At 37.0% G+C, this 27,437-nt stretch overlaps 2 protein-coding genes across 3 annotated transcripts; one reads left to right on the top strand and one right to left on the bottom strand.

Annotated features, from left to right (window-relative positions):
* Positions 1-833: 833 nt before the first annotated feature.
* p4htma (prolyl 4-hydroxylase, transmembrane a) lies at positions 834-27,437 on the bottom strand. Its single transcript, XM_048178361.1, has 9 exons — positions 26,706-27,437; positions 20,471-20,552; positions 10,164-10,342; positions 9,634-9,724; positions 5,970-6,135; positions 2,123-2,308; positions 1,951-2,041; positions 1,692-1,797; positions 834-1,600 (listed from the first exon to the last, which is right to left on the bottom strand). Exons 1-9 carry the CDS (start codon positions 27,045-27,047, stop codon positions 1,404-1,406), a joined length of 1,440 nt encoding a protein of 479 aa, XP_048034318.1. The 5' UTR covers positions 27,048-27,437; the 3' UTR covers positions 834-1,403.
* On the top strand, positions 17,404-20,459 carry LOC125260150 (secreted frizzled-related protein 5). Of its 2 annotated transcripts, XM_048178363.1 has the most exons (4): positions 17,404-18,122; positions 19,436-19,614; positions 19,717-19,806; positions 19,890-20,459. In XM_048178363.1, the coding sequence occupies exons 1-4, from the start codon at positions 17,827-17,829 to the stop codon at positions 20,207-20,209; spliced, it is 885 nt and encodes a 294-aa protein (XP_048034320.1). In that variant the 5' UTR covers positions 17,404-17,826; the 3' UTR covers positions 20,210-20,459. The 2 variants fall into 2 exon arrangements, with proteins under 2 accessions (XP_048034320.1, XP_048034319.1); XM_048178362.1 differs by having other exon boundaries at positions 19,436-19,806.

The raw sequence follows: 27,437 nt of genomic DNA, 5'->3' as shown, positions 1-27,437 counted from the left end.
CACGTGTCAAACCGCCAAACTGCTGAAATCACGTGACTTTGGCGCTCCGAATAGCTGATTCGACACGCTGATTCATAACACTCCGAAGCTTCCTGAAGCAGTGTTTTGAAATCGGCCATCACTATATAAGTCGTTATTTTGTTTTCTTGGCGCACCAAAAATATTCTCGTGGCTTTATAATATTAATATTGAACCACTGTACTCACATGAACTGATTTAAATATGTTTTTAGTACCTTTATGGATCTTGAGAGAGGAAATGTCACTATGGAGGCCTCATGGAGCCATCGGATTTCAACTAAAATATCTTAATTTGTGTTCTGAAGATGAACGAAGGTCTTACGGGTGTAGAACGACATGAGGGTGAGTAATAAAAGACATTATTTTCATTTTTGGGTCAACTTACCCTTTAAGGAATTTTATGGGAGTTGGCTGAATCCTCAGGGATTAGTCTCAAGATGGGTGCAGGGACGAAACTGCCTTTGGACTTCCCACGCTTGAGATGTCTGTCAGTTGTCTTAGCATCCTTATCTGATGATATTAAACATTTGTTTGTGCTAGACCAAGAACCAACCAAAATGTTGCAAAAGTTTCTCCACTGTTACAGTAAGAAAGGGTCCCTGCCATAAAACTGGGCCCTGGAATGCGAAGTTCCCTACACTGCCGACTTATAAATGCTCAGAGGGCATTATAGCTGCTGTGCATCCGTAAGTGGAGATCTTTGTTCGTGTAAGTGAATATGACGCCCTCTTGTGGGGAAAACGTGCCCTGTGAAATCTGTGTGAGTGTTTAATTCTTACAAAAAGTTGACCAATTAACTGAACACACCACCCATACTGTTCTACAATATGAATTTATTTCTTACTTAATTTAACTTACATATCTGACAATTTCTTTGTTTGAAATAGTGCATTAAAATGGAAAAAGACAACCTGTGTTTAACCAAACCTGAGATAAATAGACACACATTATGTGACTATATTTATATATATGTACACACCACACATTTATATATATATATATATATATATATATATATATATATATATATAATATATATATATAATAATAAAATACTAAATAATTTAATAAATGGCGATATGACAAATAAATAATTTCAATAAATATGCAACATTGAATAAATAAAATCTTTCATAAATAAAGAATACATATCTTGTGCGAAACCAGCAAATTATATCACTGAAAGTTTAGCTATCATTTTCCCAGTTGAACTCATGAATATTGAATGATATGTCACCGGAGCAGGGGGGTGACAGCTATATAAAGGTCAAGCTTGCAGCAGTGGGTATATCTCTTACTGGACCAGGCTTCACATGAGGTCTTTCCTAGCGGAAACTGATTCTAGATCAGCGTAGAAGCGTAACTCCTGACAGGAGGTCTGGTTCAGAGGTCTTGGTGAAGGTCTCCATGCTCTGGCCTTTTGCTTTGCTCCTCTGGATGCCACGAGACCAGACGCTGGTAGCGCTCCTGACGCTGCTGGTCGGGGTCGATGTTCACCCACACACTTCCTGTCCATTTGAAGCCCCGAGTGACCGAGCAGTCGCCGTGGAGAGAGAATTCGTCCAACTCTCCAACCCAACCTGACGGAAACGAATGGAGAAGAACATGAGTTCATTAATATTCATGATGCATACATGACGGTCAAAAGTTTGGAATGATTATGAAAATCACCATTGCCATCTGAAAGGTGGTTGTACCACAGTAGAGCAGTTCCAGCAACAGGTTTGATCTTCAGATTTCCTTTATCACAGTACTGCTGAGAGAGATCACCTAAGACCTGAAACGCGCACAGTTTTCAAATGAAGCCATAAACACTGCAATAACATCAAGATAGCCATCACAATTCAAGACCTTCTTCCTGTCACCGGCTGGTTGCTATGGCAACAGAGCTCACCTCCCCCTGTTGCCATAGAAACAAGACATGGCTCACCTCCTCCTCGTATGTCCTGTTGTCAGCCACAGGGAAGCTGGTCTCTCCACCTCCATCTGCCGAGTTCAGATACAGCAGGACCGTCAGATACCTGGGAAATAGAAACACCTTTATTATGCTGCAACAATTTTACGAGTCAATCAAATTGGATGCAAAACGTCTTAAAATGTACCTGCATGCAACTTGGTTAGAGGCGGAGTTATTTGCTGCCAGATGTGTGTGGGCGCAGCTGCTGTCAGGGCTGGGGGGGCTGCTGTCGTGGTGGGCGTGGCTATACCCGCCCTGCTCATAACGGACGACTTCCATTGGCTCGCTGAGATCGACCAATGAGGACGGCAGGCGTGTTAAACGGGTCACTCTGGAGAAAAACAAATAGTTTGTCTGTGCTTTTATACTGGTTTTGTTCATTCAATGAATATCAACAAAATGGTTCTTTTCTTTTCTTTTTTGTTTTGGACAAAAACAGTTGAAACATTTTTCAAAATGTAGCCTACTCATTCTTATGTCGTTCCAAACATGTATGACTTGAGTGTTTTGAAGGGATGGAATTCTGGAATCCACTGCCGCTTCAATATATATCTTTTAAGTTATTAATCAACATTTATATTTCTGTTAAATTATTTGAATGACTTCTTCAATGTATGTTAAAGCATCTATTTCCTCTGTACCTCTCACTGAGAGAAAAGAACATGTTATCAGTATGTTTTGGGGAAAGTTTCCTGCTCAAAGCTCAGAGCTCAGATCAACTTCAGCCTTGAAGAAGCTGTGAATCATGTGTATCTGTGTATGTGCGCTAAGTGTTTTGTCCAGTACAAAGGGATCCTGCACAGCTGGGATTCTGCTTGAGACCAGCAGACACTGTGTCATGACCCCAAAAGGACATCCGGTACCTAAATCCAGGGTCCCCTCGTCATCACCGTAACAAAGGGAGATATGCTTCTTACTATCTGTCCACGTGTGGAAAATTTCTAATCTTGTCTATTTTCCTTAGCCAATCAGAATCATTCAACCTGAAGTAATGACGTAGTTAGTTGACTCTGTTAGAGTATAATTGTTGTGGAAATGTGAATGTATGCAGAGCGGCCTACGAACTCCTTGTGAGACTTGAAGCTGGCTTCTGCTGATGAAACTGCAAACTATTTTTCAATAAATTTTTCTTCAATTTATTAATCTTTTTAAAACTTTGACTCCGGGTCTTTATTCAACATATCTGGTTTCAAGGGTCCTAAACTGTTTATCCCCAACAGTTTCAACTGTTTTTGTTCATTCAATGAAAGTAAACGAGGTGTCTAAAACAAAACGAAACAAAACAAAGCAAAACAAAACTACATTTCAACCATTTTGTTCATTCAATGAAAGTCAATGAGGTGAACAAAACAAAACAAAACTAAACAAACAAAAAAAAACCTACATTTAAACTGTTTTGTTCATTCAATGAAAGTCAATGAGGTGAACATAAAACAAACAAACAAACAAAAAAAACTACATTTAAACTGTTTTGTTCATTCAATGAAAGTCAATGAGGTGAACAAAACTAAAACTAAAGAAACAAAAAAAACTACATTTAAACTGTTTTGTTCATTCAATGAAAGTCAATGAGGTGAACAAAACTAAACTAAAGAAAAAAAACTACATTTAAACTGTTTTGTTCATTCAATGAAAGTCAACGAGGTGAACATAAAACAAACAAACAAACAAAAAAACCCCTACATTTAAACTGTTTTGTTCATTCAATGAAAGTCAATGAGGTGAACAAAACAAAACTAAACAAACAAAAAAAAACTACATTTAAACTGTTTTGTTCATTCAATGAAAGTCAATGAGGTGAACAAAACAAAACTAAACAAACAAAAAAAAACTACATTTAAACTGTTTTGTTCATTCAATGAAAGTCAATGAGGTGAACATAAAACAAACAAACAAACAAAAAAAAACTACATTTAAACTGTTTTGTTCATTCAATGAAAGTCAATGAGGTGAACAAAACAAAACTAAACAAACAAAAAAAACTACATTTAAACTGTTTTGTTCATTCAATGAAAGTCAATGAGGTGAACAAAACAAAACTAAACAAACAAAAAAAAACTACATTTAAACTGTTTTGTTCATTCAATGAAAGTCAACGAGGTGAACAAAACAAAACTAAACAAACAAAAAAAAAACTACATTTAAACTGTTTTGTTCATTCAATGAAAGTCAATGAGGTGAACAAAACTAAACTAAACAAACAAAAAAAACTACATTTAAACTGTTTTGTTCATTCAATGAAAGTCAACGAGGTGAACAAAACAAAACTAAACAAACAAAAAAAACTACATTTAAACTGTTTTGTTCATTCAATGAAAGTCAACGAGGTGAAACAAAACAAAACTAAACAAACAAAAAAAACTACATTTAAACTGTTTTGTTCATTCAATGAAAGTCAACGAGGTGAACAAAAACAAACAAACAAACAAAAAAAAACCCTACATTTAAACTGTTTTGTTCATTCAATGAAAGTCAATGAGGTGAACAAAACAAAACTAAACAAACAAAAAAAAACTACATTTAAACTGTTTTGTTCATTCAATGAAAGTCAATGAGGTGAACAAAACTAAACTAAACAAACAAAAAAAAACTACATTTAAACTGTTTTGTTAATTCAATGAAAGTCAACGAGGTGAACATAAAACAAACTAAACAAACAAAAAAAACCCCTACATTTAAACTGTTTTGTTCATTCAATGAAAGTCAATGAGGTGAACAAAACTAAAACTAAACAAACAAAAAAAACTACATTTAAACTGTTTTGTTAATTCAATGAAAGTCAACGAGGTGAACATAAAACAAACAAACAAACAAAAAAAAACCCTACATTTAAACTGTTTTGTTCATTCAATGAAAGTCAATGAGGTGAACAAAACAAAACTAAACAAACAAAAAAAAACTACATTTAAACTGTTTTGTTCATTCAATGAAAGTCAATGAGGTGAACAAAACTAAAACTAAACAAACAAAAAAAACTACATTTAAACTGTTTTGTTCATTCAATGAAAGTCAATGAGGTGAACATAAAACAAACAAACAAACAAAAAAAAACTACATTTAAACTGTTTTGTTCATTCAATGAAAGTCAATGAGGTGAACAAAACAAAATTAAACAAACAAAAAAAACTACATTTAAACTGTTTTGTTCATTCAATGAAAGTCAATGAGGTGAACAAAACAAAATTAAACAAACAAAAAAAACTACATTTAAACTGTTTTGTTCATTCAATGAAAGTCAATGAGGTGAACAAAACAAAACTAAACAAACAAAAAAAAACTACATTTAAACTGTTTTGTTCATTCACAATGAAAGTCAAAGAGGTGAACCAAAACAAAACTAAACAAACAAACAAAAAAACACATTTCAACTGTTTTGTTCATTCAATGAATATCAACAAGGTGAACAAAAAAAAAACATAAAACAAACAAACAAAAAAAAACACATTTCAACGTTGAAAAGTCTACGATGAGGTGCCCAAAACCAAACCAAACAAAACACGTTTTAACCATTTGTTCATACATAGAAAGTCAATGAGAAGTCCAAAACAAATGGATTAAAACATGTAAAGGATTGGAATGATATGAGGTTGAGTAAAAGCGAAGGTCCATGTACCTTCTGGTCATTTGAAAAAGGCCAGTTTTAGGGCCGCCCATGTATATTAATCAAATATTAAAGGTGTAAACTCATTTTTATCCTTGAAAAAAAAAAAAAAAAAATAATAATAATAATAATAATAAAAAAATAGCTCAATTCTTATTCTGTTTCTTAAACAAAAAGAAAAAAAAATCAACAACAAACAATTTTGCATTTCTCTTTATTGCTTTTTAAGTATGAGAAGGTACATGGATCAAACAATAAAAGACTTTTCATTTCAGGGTGAACTATCTTTAAGTGTGTTGCTTGAGTGCATAACTGTGATGGATCAAATCAGGATCCTTTTGATTCCCAGCCCTGAGCTTTAACCACTACTGCAGCCATCAGAATGTATTACCTATTTCTGATGCTCTTCAGCAGGTGGTGTGTGCCCTCTCCGAGATAAAGTTGTGTGTGTGTGCTTCTCTGCCTGACCTTGGCGTGGCCATCCAAACCTTGGCCAGCTCCGCTGTACTGCAACACTCCACCACTGACACGCTTAAACTCCTGCAGAGACAAAACTCCTGCATACACACACCAGACAGCAATCTCAGTCACATAGCAATAAAATCAAATTCTGCACATTATGCTTCTATTTGACCATTTAAAGCAAAGATGTCATGATAAAAAAAAAATATTAACTGGAATTTAGATTTCATTTTTAAAGGGGACCTATTATGCCCCTTTTCGCAAGATGTAATATAAGTCTCTGGTGCCACCAGAATGTGTCTGTGAAGTTTCAGCTCAAAAATACCCCACAGATTTTTTATTATAGCATGTCCAATTTGCCCCTATTTGGGTGTGAGCAAAAACATGCCGTTTTTGTGTGTGTTCCTTTAAATGCAAATGAGCTGCTGTCCCCCGCCCCCTTTTATAAAGAGGGCAGAGCCTTTACAGCTTGTGCTTCGGATACTCCAGCAACAACAAAACAGGAGAATCTCACGCAGCCAAAATGTCATAAATTGTCAGCAGCGGTATTCAGCCTTATATGTTCGAACGGAGAGACTCAGGAAGAAGTTACAACTTTTACACCATGTCTACACTGGACACAAACGTTGTCGCTCGTGTCGCGACAGCTAAAAGCTATCTACACTCGTTGCAAAGCATTTGTCCTTCATGTCAGTACATCATAAACAGAATGAGGCATTACTGATTATAATTGGTTCCATTGCCTTTTGTCGTGTAGCATCGCGCCGCTTGCGTCCGGTGTAGACACGGCGTTCGAATGCAACAGGACGTTTCTGAATGGTTAGCTGATGAATTTATGTAGTTGTTGTGGAATTAACTTTATTAAACTTATTGATTAGCATGTTCAGTCATGATCATCTATAAATTATTGTACAGGTTAAAGACTATAGATATAGAAATAAGGTTCACTCCTATTAGTTATGAATGGGAGAAACTGCAATGTGCAATATGGCGGAAGACATCCCACCTTCTAAGTAAAAGTTAATAAAGTTATTGCGTCACTGCAGCTGCTGTTAGAGGCTCCGGTTCCAGTAGAAACCTGAGACTCGCGCTTAGGAATGCACATGCGCATTGGCTATATCGACCCATCTTTTATAATTAACTTTTGTGCAAATCCAGCATTGAACTGACCATTGTTTGTGAAGCAGTCCGGCGTAAAATGATTTGCACAAACATTTAAGACTTTACCTAATTTCTTCAGCCTACCTTATTTCTTTCATAAATAAAATTAATCCACTGTGTCCTCAGTGTATATGTTGAACGTCACATGACCAAACCAGAAAACTGGTCTCACTGCATCCACTTGTCAGAGAAAGTGTTAACAGCAGTATGAACTGTCGGCATATCTATGGACTTTTAAGGTATTCAGCGAAACTACCTAGTTCACATTGTTATAGGTGTTTTATTCTATTAAATATGTAAATGTTAGTGTGAAGAAGAAAAATTAAAAAAGCTTTTTAAAGGTGCCATAGAATTGAAAATTGAATTTACCTTGGCATAGTTGAATAACAAGAGTTCAGTACATGGAAATGACATACAGTGAGTCTCAAACTCCATTGTTTCCTCCTTCTTATGTAAATCTCATTTGTTTAAAAGACCTCTGAAGAACAGGCGAATCTCAACATAACACTAACGACTTGTGACGCAATATGTACGATCCCAACTTTTGCATATGCCAGCCCATGTTCAAGGCATTAGACAAGCCAGTATTAACGTCTGGATCTGTGCACAGCTGAATCAACAGACTAGGTAAGCAAGCAAGAACAACAGCGAAAAATGGCAGATGGAGCAATAATAACTAACATGATCCATGATATCATGATATTTTTAGTGATATTTGTGAATTGTCTTTCTAAATGTTTCGTTAGCATGTTGCTAATGTACTGTTAAATGTGGTTATAGTTACCATCGTTTCTTACCGTATTCATGGAGACAAGAGAGCTGTCGCTATTTTCATTATTAAACACTTGCAGTCTGTATAATTCATAAACACAACTTCATTGATTCTTTATAAATCTCTCCAACAGTGTGTAATGTTAGCTTTAGCCCATTAGCCACGGAGCACAGCCTCAAACTCATTCAGAATCAAATGTAAACATCCAAATAAATACTATACTTACATAATCGGGTACGCTGCATGACGAACACTTTGCAAAGATCCATTTTGAGGGTTATATTAGCTGTGTGAACTTTGTTTATGTATTATAGAGTCGCGGGCTTGGGGGTGGGGAGCGTGATCATTTAAAGGGGAAGCAGCCTGAATCGGTGCATTTATAATGATGCCCCAAAATAGGCAGTTAAAAAAATGAATTAAAAAAATCTATGGGGTATTTTGAGCTGAAACTTCACAGACACATTCAGGGGACACCTTAGACTTATATTACATCTTGTGAAAAAGCATTCTAGGGCACCTTTAATATCAATCTACATATGTGGGGGACATCAGTTATCCTCATCTTTGCTCGCTCCTTTTAAGTTATCTTGAATAAAACAGATCATTTTTCATGAAGCACATACAAAAGACCTAAACCGAAAACGGAAGTTAGATCGTCACCATTCATGGGCGGGGCTTGTGACATCAGAGTAGGGAGAAATCTGGAACAGCGTATTTTCAGACACCGCTTCTGGTTTATGGGGATTATTAAAAAAGTAATGGGCAGATTTTTACCATTATAGCCTGGTTGTTTACACACACTGTCGACACACATCAGTGTTCAAACACTATGTAAAAGTGAATTTTGCATAACAGGTCATCTTTAAAGAAAATATGAGTGGTGTAATGCTAGTTTATGGTTATGTGGTTGCAAAGATGTTGCTATAAGGTTGCTAAGATGTTCTGAATGTTTTAATGCACTGTTACGTGGTTGCTGATGTGTTCTAAGTGGTTTCCTTCAGGCCCAAGACAAGAGTGCTCATTTACAAGTCTCTATGATATCCTAGTCTCTATATATGGCTTGGATCCCTCCTTCATTGTGACTCATTGTGATTCATCAACAAGCTGCATGATTTCAGTTATCATTTATGTAGGTTCCAAAAATCACAAATGGTGTGGGACAAGTTACATGCTGAGGATTAATATTTAGGGTTAGGGGTGCGTTTAAAATTCTCAACTTTAAGTATGAGCAGGAGTCGCAGAGATGCACGTCTCAGCAAACAGCAAAAAAATATTATAGTTGACGGCAGCGTTACAATGAACAAGGCGAGAATAAAGAGAATAGCATTTCTCTATTTTTCTCCTTTATTCACAGGTCAGTGAGTCTTCACTCTTTCCCCTCCGGAACCAAACCACAGCGGGATGCTCTCCAGACAATAGGGCAGGGGGACCGGAAGAGGGGACGCAACCTCAGTGAGTCCGTATTTGAGGCGGATGTGTGTGTGTGTGTAACCCTCATATTAATGAGACTAATAGGATCCATCCGGAAGCTGCTAGAAAACACTGCATGTTGTGTCATTGTATCAGACCCACCACTCTCTTTCACACACACACACACACACACACACACACACACACACACACACACACACACACACACACACACACACACTTCACTTACCAGAAGGGTTGGTCTCAAGCCCGGTGTGGATTTTCCGTAAATTGTATGAGCTTAGCCAAGATCCATCAGTCGAATGGGACAGACTCAAAATCTGTGGCAGAACAGATGCTTTTAGCTCTAGGAAAATTAATTTCATTGCTTTCTCTGTTTCTATCTCTCTCAGCTCTCTCCATGCTCACTCTCATCCTCGAAAGGGAGAGTTCACCTAAAAATAGAATTCTGTCATCATTCACTCACCCTCACATCATTCCATGAGATTATTCCGTGGAACAACAAATGAGATATTAAGCTATCAAAGAAGCACTACAATGTTTTGGCGATACACCGAAAGTTATTATTCAGTGAAATACTCCCCTCCACCACAACTCGCTTTTAGTTTCACAGAAGTAAAAAAAAGTCACACAGGTTTGCAAAGACATTGGGGTGAGTAAACGATGACAGAATTTTCATTTTTTGCCCTCTTTAAGCTATTGAACTGATACGTTTAAGGTTCAACACTAGCAGTGAAGTGTAGAATGATTGTGCCTGACCTCCTCCCTCTGCAGAAGACCGTCCTGGTTGAGGTCGAGCAGGCTGAAGAGCTCATCTTGAGTGAGCTGCTCCTCCTGGCTGTCAGGGGCCGTGAGGAGAGAGCTGTGGGTCAGGCCCTTCAGTTGGGCTAGCTGCATCACCACACTGCTCTCCTCCACACTCAGGAATCCTGGGATCTCTGGAACACACATCAACATGCAGATGTCAGATTGCATACCCCAACCAATAATATGAATTATAATGATAAACTATATATGTACTACCATTCAAAAGTAATTGTAACCTTTAATATTATAGTAATGTGCAAGAAAGGGCTCCCTGTATATAGTTTACCGCATTGGCTGAGATAGATTTTTTTTATCCTTAAGAAAATGTCAATTATAGCTGAATTTATTTAAATAGAGAGACACAATTTGTTCAATAAACCAGTTTAATAAAAAAAAAAAAAAGTAGAGAAAAGAGCAATTTTAAGTTTATTTTTCTCCCCTCTGCTGTACCAAACTGTGAACCGTGACTTCAATACTGAGGTACGTACCAAAGAGTCATATATATATATATATATATATATATATATATATATATATATATATATATATATATAGCAGTGGCGAGCGGTGACTTTTTAAACCAGGTACGGGTGGTGCATCATGTAAAAAAAAATGTGGCCAATGCAGTTACGTTGAATGGGTTTATAGCTAATATGCGAGACGCTCGCGTTCTCAGTGTTAGTTTATTCATTTGCTTGCTCATGACAAATAGCAACACAGCGAAAAGTATTTCTAATATGTTGGACCTTTTATTGAGAGCAGCCCATATTTACCTGTTGAGACGTGCCTTCACAAACACCTGTAAGAGCTTTTGTGATGTTTGAGTCGATGGAGGCGCGACATGCGAAAGGTGCGTTTGCAAAATATGCTGTATTTTTGTAATCCGCTAGGTGCAGCTAGTGTCACAGAAACAACATACTTCACCTTTAAACGTATCAGTTTAGGACACAGACCTAAATCAGACATGACAAATAAAAAACATCATTGCGTCAATTTAAATGTATGCCAGAAGTATTTTTAAACTAATAATTAAAACTAAGTATAAAATAAATATTAGCAGTCTATTATAAATAAAAAATAAAATGTAATTATAATAAATAGAAGTAGGCTATAATAAATAAAAATATCAGTATTCTTTAAAAATACACTGCGTTCCAAATTATTATGCAATTGACATATCAGTAAAATTTCAGTACAATAAACATTCAGATTTTAGTTTTTCTAAGAAAATGTTTGTTTGTTTATTTATCAATGTCTTTTTAGATAACTGGTATCAATCTCAGACAAAATAATTTGCCAGGTCTATGGAAACCCTACTTAGAGGTTGTTCCACATTATTATGCAAGTCACAGTTCTCATGCAATATGGGGAGGAAGAAAGATCTTTCTGAAGATGAAAAGCATGAAATGGTGCAATGTTGTGCAAAAGGCATGAAAACAACTAATATTGTGTGAAACTGAATGGAGATTATCGAATTATCATAAGATTTGTGAGTGATTTAGAGCACAGCAGAACTCGGTCAGATAAAGGCTTATTAATGAAAGTTCCTGTCAAAAAAAAAGAATTTTATTAAAAGGGCAGCTATAAAAAAGCCAGTGTTGAGCAGCAAACAGGTATTTGAAGCTGCTGGTGTCTCTGGAGTCTTGAGAACCTCACCATGCAGGATGGCAGTTGTGCGTAAAGATGCATTTTAGACACCACTAACCAAACCTAACAAAGAGAAACATTTACAGTGGGTGTAGAAATACATTTTCAAACAGTTTTATTGCTGTGGTGTATTTTTGCAGCATGGGATAGTGCATAGTGCAATGTACAATAGTGCACTGTACTGTGCACTATCCTCCTTTTTATACCATAGCTGAAAATGGCCAGTTATGAACCCCACATATCTTGCAAAAGTCATTTTAATACCCTCCATCTCACTTCCCAGTATTCCAGCCCAAATCATCACCCACCAGCTCCTTGCTGACGTCGCAGTCTTGTTGGAACGTGGTGGCCATTCACCAACCATCCAGAAATCCATCCATTTAGACCATCCATTGTAGTACGGCATTAGTCGGTGAATAAAACTATTTAAAAATGAGTCTTCATGTATTTCTAAACCCACTGTAAATGTTTCTCTTTGTGAGGTTTGGTTTGGAGTGGCTGAAATGCATCTTTACACACAACTGCCAGCCTGCATGCAGAGCTTCTTGAGACTCCAGAGGCACCAGCAGCTTCAAATACCTGTTTGCTGCTCAACACTGGCTTTTTTTATAGCTGCACTTTTAATACAATTAATTTTTTGACAGGAACTTTCATTAATAAGCCTTTATCTGACCGAGTTCTGCTGTGCTCTAAATCACTCACAAATCTATGATAATTTGATAATCTCCATTCAGTTTCACACAATATTAGTTGTTTTCATGCCTTTTGCACAACATTGCACCATTTCATGCTTTCCATCTTCAGAAAGATCTTTCTTCCTCTCCATATGGCATGAGAACTGTGACTTGCTTAATAATGTGGAACAACCTCTAAGTAGGGTTTCCATAGATCTGGCAAATTATTTTGTCTGAGATTGATACCAGTTATCTAAAAAGACATGGATAAATAAATGAACAAACATTTTCTTAGAAAAACTAAAATCTGAATGTTTATTGTACAGAAATCTTACTGATTTGTCTCTTGCATAATAATTTGGAACGCAGTGTAAGTTGAAATTGTGCAAACTGATGACTTTTAGCAAACGCACAGACTATCGATTAACATCCTCTGATAGGCCTAGTTACAGTGGGACTGTCTTAAGTTTTCATAAAAAAAATTCTCTATGTAGAAAATTAAATACTATAAAAATAGTTTTAGTTATGATTTTTTTCCCCATTTGGCTACTTTTAGTTAGTTTTGTATCAAATACAATGTGATTTTCGGTGATCGAGATCTGGCAGCAGCTCATTTTTCCTCTTGGGCGAGCGATCCGCTCATAGCTTATCCTGCTATGTAATCTGCCATAGGCCAGCAAACCAATGAGAACGCGGTTCAATGATGAAGATCCTTAACAAAAGCGCGAAGGCGCAAAAGCTGCTGTAGATCCGCTTACCCGGAAGTCTCCGTAACTGGTAGATTTAAATAAAATTACCGTCGTTTGGCAAATAAATAAATTACAGACAGTTACATACGCATTTCCAAACATGTAGGCTTTATGGTACACCTCAAACAAGGGATTTAATAGTAATTTAATTTAATATTAGTTGCTGACTAATATTAGTCATTCACAGCTTATATGGACCGCATGCCACTGATGATAGATAGATAGATAGATAGATAGATAGATAGATAGATAGATAGATAGATAGATAGATAGATAGATAGATAGATAGATAGATAGACAACAGTTCTTTCTTGTTCTCGAATCTGATTGGCTGAGAGCCGTGTGATATTCTAGTGATAACAGCACTCCTACCTATTCACCGTTTATATCACTCCGTTTGAAGCGACTGTCATGGTGACCGAGCAAATCCACCATTTTTTTTTTTTACAAATACCACACTTGTTGTACCACAAACTGTAGTTTTAAGGTGGGAATGTAGTTGTTTAGACCTGAAATATGTGACTCATATTTAATCATAATGCCTATTTTACAATTTGTTTAGATGTTTTCGCATATGTGAGCTCCAGGCTGTCAGCGGCCGTTCAGTGCTCGTGTACCCGCCGAGAACAGCTTCATCTCGGTCAGTGCTTCAGGGATTTGCCGCTGGCTCTTATAGTGGTTAAACATGAGACATAATTCATTTTGGGTACATAAAACAGGCAATCATTGGTCTTATTAATCTATTACTTGTTCCTGAACAAATTGAAATGTTAAATTTAATAATTTAATATTAAGGCTATATTTAACTTACTGTACTTCGTGTAGAGCACTACTTTTGTACGTTTGACTGAATTGTACAATTGTTTATTTCCTATTGTCAATTATAATGGCTATTGTTGTTCATTTAAATATTGTTAAATAAAAATTATTTTATATAAATAATATGTTGTATTTGGTGTTGAGAAAAGGTCCATTAGTCAGAGTAGGGCGTAATATGGATTGAGTGAAAGTTGACAACCATAGTATTTTTTTCCCTGCTATGGTAGCCAATGGGGGGCGAGATCTGCTTGGTTACAAACATTCTTCCAAATAAATTACTTTGTGTTCAGCAGAACAAAGAAATGTATACAGGTTTGGAACAACTTGAGGGGGAGTAAATGATGACAGAATTTTAATTTTTGGGTGAACTATCCCTTTAACGTGCAGCATTTAAAATGATTGATTTTAGTTTAGTGTTTTACTTTCAATTTGTTTAAACAAAACAGTATAGAATTTTAAATATGTAACATTTATCTGTGATCAGGTATGGCTGGTATTTATATAGCAGACTTTTATTTTGCAAATAAAAACCTCTGCATTTTTTTTATTTGATTACAGTTAGTATAGTATAGTTTAGTATAGGTATAGTTTAATAAATAGTTTAGTTGCTATTTAAGGGTGGCAAACTCAGTGATGCTAGGGTGGTAAGGTGAATGCCAGACCGTTGCTATGTGGTTGCTAAGGTGTTGCTTATCAGCAGAAGATCCCAGCACACCTCTTAACAATGTGTTAAGGGTGTCTTAAAAGCTGGCATGATTTCAGAGCATCCCTGTTTGATCTATTGTAGAAGTAAGTGTCTGTGAGAGTTCCACCGAAAGGCAGACAGAGAGAACGTCAACATTATGAGATTAGACTAAAGGATTAAAGTATCTCAGTCACACTATGCAGGGCTAATCAACAGACCTGCCCACCGCCGCACTTCACTGCAAATGGGTGTTAATGTCATCAATTCTCATTTGGCGAGAACCAACATTTCCAGGTGAATGTGAGGATGGCTTGAACAGAAGTTGGTAGTAAAAAAACCCCATTTAGCCTGAGGTCAGTTGCATGAACACAGCTACTAATGCTGTTTAGTCGGTTTAGTCTGAGCAGTTAGCCAAGGGGTAATCAGTCTTAATTTTCATATTCAAATTACACTGATCTACCTTTTTATGTAACTGACTTTGGTTATGACCTGTCTTAAAGAAAAAAAATAAAATAGAAGTTTGAAGTCACAGAAGTTTGGACTAAATTTGTTGTTTCCCATTATCTTAAAAACATTTGAATTAAAAGGTTTATGCTTAAATGACTAAAATTTGTTATGTAGAATTTTTTTTAAATAATTAAATCATTATGTATAAAATGTATATATTATTTGGAAATAAATATTTTCATAAATAAAATAAATAAATGCAATTAAAAATTTTTTTTTTTTTTTTGTGTTAATTTATAGTTTTGATGACTTTGATAGTATTATTAAAAAATAATAATAATAATGATGTACTCAAATGTTTGACTGGTACTGTATATATTAAGATTTGTTTAATCTGGGTAGTGGTCACATTATATAGCTAATATTGTGTGCAGTGGCCATTAAAGGGATAGTTAACCCAAAAATGAAAATTATCCCATGATTTACTCACCCTAAAGCCATCCTAGATGTATATGACTTTCATCTTTCAGATGAACACAATCAGAGATATTTTTATAAATATTCTGGCTCTTCCAAGCTTTATAATGGGCAGTGAATGGAGGTGAGATTTTGCGTCCATCATAAAAGTAATCCATACGGCTCCAGGGGGTTAATAAAGGCCTTCTGAAGCGAAGCGATGGGTTTTGTAAGAAAAATATACATATCTAAAACTTTATTAACTATAATAACTAGCTTCCGGCAGATGGCCGTACTCATTGGTTTGTGGCGGAAGGGTAACCTCTGACTCAGTGCATGATGTAATGATGAACGCAGAAGCGCAGAGGATAGAGCAAAGCAAAACACCGGTCACAAAATAGAAGTCTAAAACGAAAGAGAAATGTCTGACGATTTTGATCTAAGAGAAGATGAGCTTAAATCTGTTACACTGCCCTATTTGTTTAAACCACAAGAGGCATCTAAGCTTTTGATACTCTTACATCCTGCGTCATACATCGCGTCAAAGGATTACTCATTTGCCACAAGCTAGTTATTTTAGATTCTAAACTTTTAAATATGGATATTTTTTCTTACAAAAACCCATCACTTTGCTTCAGAAGGCCTTTATTAACCACCTGGAGCCGTATGGATTATATTTATGATGGGATGGATGCATTTTTTGGGACTTCAAAATCTTGCCCCCCATTATATAGCTTGGAAGAGCCAGGATATTTTTAAATACATCTCAGGTTGTGTTTGTCTGAAAGAAGTTAGCCATATACACCTATTCCAATTATCATGGGATAATTTTTGTTTTTGGGTGAACTAACACTTTAAGTTGTCAAATCTAATGAAATGCGCCCATCCCCCTCTTTAAGACTCATGGTATTGCCTGACCCATTGAGAGTGTTAATGAGACTGTGCCATTAATGCGTTCTGGTGGGGGCCATTGTTTCTCTGGGATGGGTGAGAGTGCTCAATGACTTAGATTGCTGTATATAGGTTTCAGTGTTATCTATCACCGTTATTGTTTTGTGCCATTCAAATGCAGATAACACATAAACATACATACGCACAGAGACGCACGCTCTTCATAAAGCTCTTCCGCATGGTTTGTCTGCGAGAGATGCAGTCTCTCTAACTCATTAGAATGGATCAGGGGAAAGAAAGGGTCCTGGGAATGGAGCGGACAGGAAGTGAGGGCCATTTTTGGGGTAGACATTGTGTAGTGCTCCCAGCAGGGGAAGAAAAACTCCTCAGCATCACACACGCACAGACGCCCTCTCACACTTACACACTTCCTTTCACACACCTCTGTCACAGCCAACCCTTCCTTAGTGGTTTCAGCTTTACGCTTTCACTGTCTGACAACTTCTCATACAGTAAACACAAAGATATATATAAAAGATAGATAGATAGATAGATAGATAGATAGATAGATAGATAGTTTTATCTATCTATCTATCTATCTATCTATCTATCTATCTATCTATCTATCTATCTATCTATCTATCTATCTATCGTTCTATCATTCCATCCATCCATCTTCCATCTGCCCGTCTGTTCATCCATCCGTCTATCTATCTATCTATCTATCTATCTATCTATCTATCTATCTATCTATCTATCTATCTATCTATCTATCGTTCCATCCATCCATCCATCCATCCATCCATCCATCCATCCATCCAACCATCTTCCATCCGTCCTTCTGTCCATCTATCTATCTGTCTATCGTTCCATCATTCTATCCATCCATCTATCCATCCATCTGCCCATCCATCCATCCATGAGCATGTAAACACCTCCTCTGCCTCATGGGTAATCTGTTGTGTTATAATAGTCACACTTTTCAGGAAAAAAAGAGAGCAAAAAGAAAGGAAGTGTGTGGTACAGTAGAGCTCACTGTTCATCATCTCCAGCAGAGAAACGGAACAACTGGCAAGTCACACACAGTCACACATCCACACCCTCCCTAACCAATCCGATTACACATCCTGCAAAGTCCCGCCCTCTCCCAAATGGGCCTCAGGCAGTGGCGTATAAATACACCTATTACTGATTCACTCTGACACTACCTTACACTGACTCTCCAACTCTCTGAACCACTCTGGACTATGATGCTGACAGCGCCCGCTCTACTGCTGCTGCTGCTTGGCCTAGGCATCAATGCCATGCCCAACGGACACTGGGAACTCCAGGGATCCTCTCGTTGTGTGCCCATCCCAACCAACATGGCCCTGTGCCAGGGTCTGGGCTACAACAGCATGCGGATGCCCAACTTGCTGGGACACGAATCTCCGGCTGAAGCGGTTCAGCAGAGCACCAGCTGGCTGCCGCTCCTCGCCCGGGAGTGCCACCCGCACGCCCGCATCTTCCTGTGCTCGCTCTTCGCTCCCGTGTGCCTCGAGAGGTAAGACTTATTTCTAAATACAGTAAACGGTTTCATTGATTGGCAGGAACGATAACCCTCAAAACTAGATGATGTTAAAAAATATATACTGTGGATATCTTTTCAGTTGTGGCTTTTGGTCAATGTTACATGTTAAATGGTGTCATTATCATGTAAATGAGTACAAATGTTAAATGGAAGTGAAAATCATCTGCAATGAAGTTTGTGCCACAAAAGAAATGACAATATAGCAAGGACAATACTCTTGCTTACGCAAGAATGTGTTTATCGGATTTAATTAATTTCTGTTTAAATTTGATAAATATAAATTGCAATATAAACAATAGCAATTGTTGCCATTTTAAAGGATTAGTTCACTTTAAAATTAAAATTTTCCTGATAATTTACTCACCCCCATGTCATCCAAGATGTTCATGTCTTTCTTTCTTCAGTCGAAAAGAAATTAAGGTTTTTGAGCAAAACATTCCAGGATTATTCTCCTTATAGTGGACCCCAAAATGGTTGAAGGTCAAAATTACAGTTTCAGTGCAGCTTCAAAGGGCTTTAAACGATACCAGACGAGGAATAAGGGTCTTATCTAGCGAAACCATCATTAATTTTCGAAAAAAATACAACTGTATATGCTTTATATAAACAGATGATCGACTTTCACATGCTTCCGCTTTCCGTATTTTTCAAAAAGTTTACGCTGTATGTCCTACGCCTTTCCTATTCTACTTACAGAACAAACGCGGTTCAGTTACGTTTTTTTCTGTAAGTAGAATAGGGAAGGCGTAGGACATTCAACGTAAGCTTTTTGAAGAATACAGAAAGCGGAAGCATGTGCAAGGCGATAATTTGTGTTTAAAAAGTATATAATGTTGTACTTTTTTCGAAAATGACCGATCGTTTTGCTAGATAAGACCCTTATTCCTCGTCTGGTATTGTTTAAAGCTCTTTGAAGCTGCACTGAAACTGTCATTTTGACCTTCAACCATTTGGTGCCCATTGAAGTCCACTATAAGGAGAATAATCCTGGAACGTTTTCCTCAAAAACCTTAATTTCTTTTCGACTGAAGAAAGAAAGACATGAACATTTTGGATGACATGGGGGTTCAAATTTTTTTTCAAAAATTGTATTTGAAAGTGAACTAATCTTTTAATGCTTTGCTCCAAATCTTAAATTTGGCTCTGTGACGGGCCGAGACCACCAATGAAAATACTTCTCAATCTGTTGGCTAAGAAACCTGACATCTTTAGCTACTTTTCCAAATCAAATCAAATCACAAAGCTCCAAACAGTCAGTGAATGTGAGTTTTCCTCTGCCTTTTCAGGATCATTTCACCATGTAGGAGTTTGTGTGTGTCAGTACGGGACAGCTGCGCCCCCATCATGAACTGCTACGGTTACCCCTGGCCCAGAATACTACAATGTGACCAGTTTCCCAAAGATCACCTAATGTGCATTTCCTCAGTTGCGCATATGCAAAACGGCACCAGCAATGAAGGCCGAGGTAAACAAAGATCTTTTCCCTACCATATACTTTCACAGAGTCGCGCAGACAAAAACAATGCTGGGTTTTCTCCATCAAACCGGTTTTTGTGGTTTGTTTCAGTGATGCCACGTGCGAGCTGCACGGACTGTGAGTTAGAGGAGGCTACGTCATCCAAAGAACTGCTCGATCTCTTCTGTAAAAGTGACTTTGGTAAGAAACACTAGTTTTTGCTTGTTCATCAAAAATGATTAATGCCTAATCTCATTACTCATTTATTTCCTTCTCTCCACTAGTGGTTAAAGTGCGTCTATCCAAACTGAACTCCAGTAGTTCCGTCCTGACCATGTTCTCCCTGGGTTCTCGGGTGGAGGTCCTAAAGCACGGTCCGCTGCTGGGAGGAGAAATGAGGAGTCGCCTGACACTGTGGCTGGAGCGAGACGTCACCTGTGTGGGCAACCTGACCCGCAACCATCCTGACGGAGGAACCTTCCTGTTGACGGGGACTGTGACGGGCAAGAGACTGCTAGTCACCAAAGCTTTCAGCTGGGAAAAACGCCAGCGGCACCTCAACCAAGCAGCACGCAAGTGGAAAAGCCATCGGTGTAGAGGGTAGAGTTTCAGATGGCGGGACAAAGAGGGAGTTTAAAAACGTATCTCAGTGTGTTCATAATATTGTAAATAATAGAAGATCTTTGTACTATATTTTTTAAAGATATTAAACGATTTAAGGTGTTTTTTTAAAACTAGAATCACGTGTCCATTTCCTGTCACAAATCTCAGTGCTGCTTTTACATCCATAATTAATGAGTCGAACTCAAAACTTCAAGATTTAATATATAAAAATAAATCTCTACAGCAGAAACTGGAAGCTCACCAAACAGCAGTGGCTTCAAGCTGAGGGTGCGCATGTTATGGGTCCGGTCAGGAACGAGAGAAACTCTTTGCACATGCCCAACCTGAGTAGAAAATATAAAAATGTAAGTCTCATTAACATTGGATTACACATATATAAATAGGGTAGCATTACTCACTGTCTTCAATATCAAATATTGTAATAATGACTTGGATAGCTGGCATAGTTGGATATTAATGGCATTTTTAAATATATCAAAACAAATAATTTATTGATATGCGATTATTTAAATTCTGCACAGTAATAAATTGTCTTGAAATAACTAAAATCAAGCTGAAATAAAATAAAATATTAGATTAAAAAAAAATGTAAAACAACAACTTCTAGAAATTCTGCCTTGGCAACTAACTAAAAAAAAAAGTTAATATTGTGGTAGTAAAAGTACTAAAACTGAAACTAATAAAAGTGGAAGAAAGTGGAAATGTTCTGTTTTATGAACTTTTAGTTTGTTTTTCATCGTTTCCCTCTGTTCCTGTTCTTGTGCCCTTTATTCCCTATGAATGCATCCCAATTTGCGTACTTATGCACTATTCTATGATGTTTTTATGTATAAATAGTGCAAGTAGTGCTTGAAAATTTCAAAAAGAAAAAGTGCACTTTAAATACCTGGATGATGCACTAAATTAACAGAAAAAACAAAGTGTGTAATGTTGGACACTTCATGTATTCAACTGTCGCAGCTTCAATTACATAGCGGAGGAGGAGGGGCTATCAGATTTCAGTGTTGAATGACAAAATACTCCATGTACATAGAGTACATGGTGCATAAGTACATAGTGTGTAAGTGCATAGTGTATAGTGCGTCATTTGGGACACAACTCCTATGTTCTTGCTTCTCGTTTGTTTTCATAGGCTGCGTCTAAAATTGCCCCATACACTTAAAGGGACAGTTCACCCAAAAATTAAAATTCTGTCATTAATTACTCACCCTCATGTTGTTCCACACCTTCGTTCATCTTCGGAACACAAATTAAGATATTTTTGATGAAATCCGACACTTTCAAGGTCCAGAAAGGTACTAAAGACATCGTTAAAACAGTCGACATGACTGCATTGGTTCAAACTTAATTTTATGAAGCAACGAGAATACTTGCGCAAAAACAAAACAAAATGAAAATGAAAATAACAGCTTTATTCAACAATCTCTTCTCTTCCCTGTCATTATCCTTACGTAGCTGCAGTTCAAATTGTTAAATAAAGTCGTTATTTTTGTTTTGTTTTTGGGCATTCTCGTCACTTCATAAAATTAAGGTTGAACCAATGCAGTCACGTGGATTATTTTAACGATGTCTTTAGTACCTTTCTGGACCTTGAAAGTGTTGATTATATCGCTGTCTACTGAGGAGTCAGAGAGCTCTTCAAAAATATCTTAATTTGTGTTACGAAGATGAATGAAGGTCTTACGGGTGTGGAACGACATGATGGTGAGTAATTAATGACAGAATTTTCATTTTTGGGTGAACTAACCCTTTAAATAGGGCACTATTTGAGGGGACAGTCATTTGTAGCAGTATCCGAAACCATAGTGGACGTTTTTGAGTGCTCTCATTCAATCCCATAATGCACCACAATAACGAGTGTACAACTGACGTACACTCAACAGGTAGAGAATATCCATAATGCACTGTGAGAGTCGCACGCTGAATGAATTCCCACGTCTGATCAGAAGACGGTCCAATGTGTCTACAGTGTAATATTCCTTTTTAATTGATTATCAAATTGTTTAATTTAGGTTAATACATGCTAGTTTCCATGACAGAGTTCAAGATAAATCTTTTCATTTCACTAAGTTTCAAATGATTATTAAAAGGCAAGCACAAACTATGCAAAAGTGGCAGCCCTTACGGCACATTCAGTGTCTGAATTCACTCGTTTTCATTCACTCCTTCAAGTGAACTATATTAGTGGACTAATGTAGGAAATAGTGAATGAGGGTATTTCAAACACAGCCTTGGTTACTGATTCGGTTTTCCTCATTATCGATTCCTTTCACCTGTGTCCCATCTGGTTTCCTAGTTAGTTCTGCATATTTAATGCTGCCTTCAAATGCTCTCTAAATTATCGTAAATACGAGTTTCAAGGGAAAAATTGCACATGAACACCCTCCCATTTCGAAACTTAAATGCGATAAACTCATAATCACAACTTCAGTGGAATTATCATTCCATTTCCGATAGCACGTGAAGGCAGCATAAACCCTCAGATTCAGTCATTGTCTATGCTGTTGCGTTATTTTGCTCTTGTTATTTATCTTATGTTTCTGGTTTTGGATTATCTTCTTTGTTTTGTTTAATAAACTATGTTTGGCTACAGTTTGGATCCACCTCTTCTCTTCTTTGCCTGCTCTGCACATAACAAGCACATAATAAAACTAGTAAAACTAAACTAAAATAAAAACTGAAAATATAAGCAAATTCAAAATATTAATAAATACTAAAATAACACCGCCTCCAGTGGGATGCATATAATAAAAATGTAAACACTTTCTATGTGCAAAAAAATGCTTAAAATTAGAAATTTAAGGGAGAAATGTTTTCTGAATTTCAGTCTTACTGTATTACTGGTTTGAATAAAAAATGTTTTTCATAAGTCTACATTTAAAATGAAAGGGTTAATTCACCCAAAAATGAAAATTCTGTCATTTATTACTCACCCTCATGACGGTGGTCTTACAACCGCAAGACCTTCGTTCATCTTCAGAACACAAATTAAGATATTTTTGATGAAATCCGATGGCTCCGTGAGGCCTGCATAGGGAGCAATGACATTTCCTCTCTCAAGATCCATTAATGTACTAAAAACATATTTAAATCAATTCATGTGAGTACAGTGGTTCTATCTTAATATTATGAAGCGACGAGAATATTTTTTGTGTGCCAAAAAACCAAACAAACAAAAAAACACTTAACAATATCTAGTGATGGCCGATTTCAAAACACTGCTTCAGAGCGTTATGAATCTTTTGTGTCGAATCAGTGATTCGGATTGTGTGTCAAACCGCCAAACTGCTGAAATCATGTGACTTTGGAGCTCTGATCCACCGATTTGATTCGTAAAGCTCCGAAGCTTCAAGAAGCAATGTTATGAAATCACACATCACTAGATATTGTGAAAAAGACGTTATTTTGTTTTTTGGCGCACAAAAAATATTCTCGTCGCCTTATAATATTAAGAATGAACTGATTTAAATATATTTTTAGTACCTTTATGGATCTTGAGAGAGGAAATGTCATTGCTATCTATGCAGGCCTCGCTGAGCCATCGGATTTAATCAAAAATATCTTAATTTGTGTTCCGAAGATGAACGAAGGTCTTACGGGTGTGGAACGGCATGAGGGTGAGTAATTAATGACATTATTTTCATTTTTGGGTGAACTAAGGTTGTGAATTGCAATATAGAGAAGCTACTGTGGTCAACACAGGACAAAGATGTCATCGTCTGAAGGCAGGAACACACCAAACTGACGCCGACGAACTAGTGGCGACGAAAGCAGACTGCGGGGTTGGCTCACATCAACAGCGTCTGGGTCCAAAGTTGCCCTGAAACACCAAACCGACGCTCGACAGCCGACGGCCAAGTAGCATGTGCGTAAGATGAAATGCCTTTTTTTTGTACCAGCAGGTGGCAGTAACTGACCAGCCAATCAGAATGATCAAATGGCCCGACGCCGATTCAACATGTCGAATCGGCCAAAAAAAAAAAAAAGCCGAAGAGGACCAACTTCAGCCGATGGTGTGGAACACACTGAGAAAACTTAGTCGGCCGACAAACAAAAACTGCCCGACGGCCGACCGTCGACTTGGTGTGTTCCTGCCTTGAGACAGCAGAGAGCAGTTAGTCTAGCAAACACGCTCTGTGAAGCAGTTTGACCGTTTAGGGCTACTGTAGAAACCTGCCGGCGCAAAATGGCGACTAAACATGTAAGGGGACCCGCGGTGTATGTAAATATAAATGGCTCATTCTAAGGTAATAAAAACATAATGGTTCATTATGTAAGGTCTTTATACACTACTGAAAACATAGTTATGTATATTATATTGCATTTCTGTCAATAGATTCTCCTAAAATGTACATATTGCACCTTTAAATGAGGGTGGTGATGAGGGACACATTAATAATTATTTTAAACATGCACAAAATTTTAATTTTTCATGTATTTTTAGTATAACAATACACTGATAGTGTACTTGATATTCTTTGTACTTGACATTAAATTTACACAGCTTAAGGGCTAAATTGTATATATTCCAAAATACATTAATTTATAACAGACAAATATATGAATGTTATCTCAGAACCTGAGATATACACTACCAGTCAAAAGTTTGGAAACATTACTTTTTTTTTATGTTTTTGAACGAAGTCTCTTATGCTCATTAAGGCTGCATTTATTTCATAATAAATACAGAAAAAAACAATAATATTGGGAAATATTATTACAATTTAAAATTATGGTTTTCTATTTTAATATACTTTAAAATGTAATTTATTCCTGTGATCAAAGCTGAATTTTCAGCATCATTACTCCAGTCTTCAGTGTCACATGATCCTTCAGAAATCATTCTGATATGATGATTTGATTGTAGGGCTGGACGATTATGGCCTAAAATCAAAACCTCGATTAATTGAACATTTTACCTCGATTACGATTAATGAACGATTATTTTATTTCTGATTTTTTCTGACAAGGTTTGTACAGTAAATACCCTATGATTGACTATTAAGGTGGGATTTTTTTTTTCCTATTGAAAGAGTGATCTGACATCATAGCTCACTATCAGCAGTTATTTTATCTATGGTTTGTAACATTTCTTACAGGTTTCTGCTCGTTGTAAATCAGATAAAGATAAATTAGCACAGTACCAGTAGTGATTGCGTGTGTGAATTAGTCATACCGTCTCTCTATTAATTGTGAAGCTGTGGGTTGTAAATAGTTCCTTCAAAAGTAGAAAAAATAGATGCTATAACTTTTGAGTTTCTAAGCTATTTTAGTGACAAATCACAGGACAGCGCTGACAACAAGTTTCTGCGTTCCTCTGTGTGCGCGCGATCTTCACGTTTTGCGCAGCTGTTTGTATGAGTGTTCGTGCCACATGCAGCTGCGCGAGCGCGGCATAGATATAATTATGTATATATCTATGCGAGCGCGGTAGCTCGATATAATAATACACATCCGATCGTCTAATCGCTTGAATGTCCAAACCATAAAACAAATACAACTGACAAAGTTTAGTCAAGACGCAAGGCTCACCGCTCGCGTGCCATCACTATGTGTTGGTTGAACCGGCGTTCACCTCCGTGTTTTGCTTTTATGCCACTGACTGGACTGGGCGGAGTCACGTGGCTATACACGCAGTTATGTTTTTAAGGGGGAAGTATTAACAGGATTAAAAAACCGAAATAACCGACATGGGAAAATTACGTCGGTTAGAGGTTCTGAATTTCGGTTTCGATTACTTTTCGATTAATCGTCCAGCCCTATTTGATTGTGTTGCTTAATATTGTTTTGGAACCTGTGATACTTTTTTCAAGATTCATTGATGAATAAAAGGTTAAAAAGAACAACATTTATTCAAAATATAATTTTTTTCTAACAATATAAATCTTTACTATCACTTTTTATCAATTTAACACATCCGTGCTGAATAAAAGTATTAATTTCTTTCAAAAAAAAAGAAAGAATAAAAATTACTGACCCCAAACCTTTGAATGGTAGTGTATATTGTTACCAAAGATTTTTATTTTAAATAAATGCTGATATTTTTTTAACTTTTTATTCATCAAAATAATCCTGAAAAAATTATCACAGGTTATAAAAGAATATTAAGCAGCATATTAGATTGATTTCTGAAGGATCATGTGACACTGAAGACTGAAGTAATGATGCTTAAAATTCAGCTTTGATCACAGGAATAAATTATATTTTAAAGTATATTAAAATAGAAAACCATAATTTTAAATTGTAATAATATGTCACAATATTATTGTTTTTTTAAGTATTTATTATGAAATAAATGCAGCCATAATGAGCATAAGAGACTTTAAAAATAGTAATGTTTCCAAACTTTTGACTGGTAGAGTATAATGCCAAAAAACAAAAACAAATGTGTTATATATAAAATCATCTTTTGGAAAGGCACAACAGGACAGAAGCATAAATCATCATATCTCATAATGAATAATGAGTGCATGTACCCGAATGCCCTCCAGGCGAGGCAGATGGAAGGAGAGCTCCGGGCTCAGGTTTGGTGACGGGGTTTGGTGTTCAGTGGGCATGGGTCGCGGGACACTCTTCTCAAGGGGCACATCCTGCTCCCCAGACCCCGTGTTATAGTGCACATAAAGCAGCAAAGCTATGATATTAATTATGTAGATGTGGAAGAAGGCCATCACCACCACGAAGTAAGCCCTGGAGCAGACGCTGCTCTTCTGGATGTTCATTCGCTCGCGGCCGCCAGGGTGCCGCAGCGGCGGAGGGGGGGGGAAATGACCCGAATCCCCCTCGAGCCCACGAAAGCTCTCCTCGTACTCACCCATCTCCCAAATCACTGCTCTTCCATATCTAACCTCTCATTTCTGAAGACTTCACCAGGTTTGACAGCTGCTCACAGGCATCGCGAGCGTTGTTACACACTACAGTATGCCTACATGGCGATTCAGATGCAGATATTGGCCGGGCGTTCATCAAAAGCGTCCATCATGTGTGTCGATGAGGATCTGTGCAGGAATTTCTTCAGGCTGAACCGGAGGAAAGAATAAGGACGATGTCAGCAGTCTAACAGCTCTCTTATAATCCAATGGGCGATTAAATCAGACCAGTCATACACATAACATGACGGATAAAAGCGAAAAAACAAAACAAAAACGCTTGACTCCTTTATAAGCGGAGATGGAAAATAACAACAGCGTTTATAATCATCTGTCATT

The sequence above is a fragment of the Megalobrama amblycephala genome, linkage group LG24 (genome assembly GCF_018812025.1).
Source record: "Megalobrama amblycephala isolate DHTTF-2021 linkage group LG24, ASM1881202v1, whole genome shotgun sequence".
NCBI classification, from domain to species: Eukaryota; Metazoa; Chordata; class Actinopteri; order Cypriniformes; family Xenocyprididae; genus Megalobrama; species Megalobrama amblycephala.
This window is presented reverse-complemented; position numbering and strand designations above follow the sequence as displayed.

Bases quoted from the DNA above. Each gene is read 5' to 3' on its own strand.
- LOC125260150 (XM_048178362.1), top strand. From the start codon at position 17,827: ATGATGCTGACAGCGCCCGCTCTACTGCTGCTGCTGCTTGGCCTAGGC. The intron at 18,123-19,435 runs GTAAGACTTATT...CTGCCTTTTCAG, and splicing joins GCTCCCGTGTGCCTCGAGAG to GATCATTTCACCATGTAGGA. The intron at 19,807-19,889 runs GTAAGAAACACT...TCTCTCCACTAG, and splicing joins CTTCTGTAAAAGTGACTTTG to TGGTTAAAGTGCGTCTATCC.
- p4htma (XM_048178361.1), bottom strand. From the start codon at position 27,047: ATGGGTGAGTACGAGGAGAGCTTTCGTGGGCTCGAGGGGGATTCGGGT. The intron at 20,553-26,705 runs GTACATGCACTC...TTTTCTACTCAG, and splicing joins CTCGCCTGGAGGGCATTCGG to GTTGGGCATGTGCAAAGAGT. The intron at 9,725-10,163 runs GTCAGGCACAAT...GTTCTGCCACAG, and splicing joins GTCTTCTGCAGAGGGAGGAG to ATTTTGAGTCTGTCCCATTC.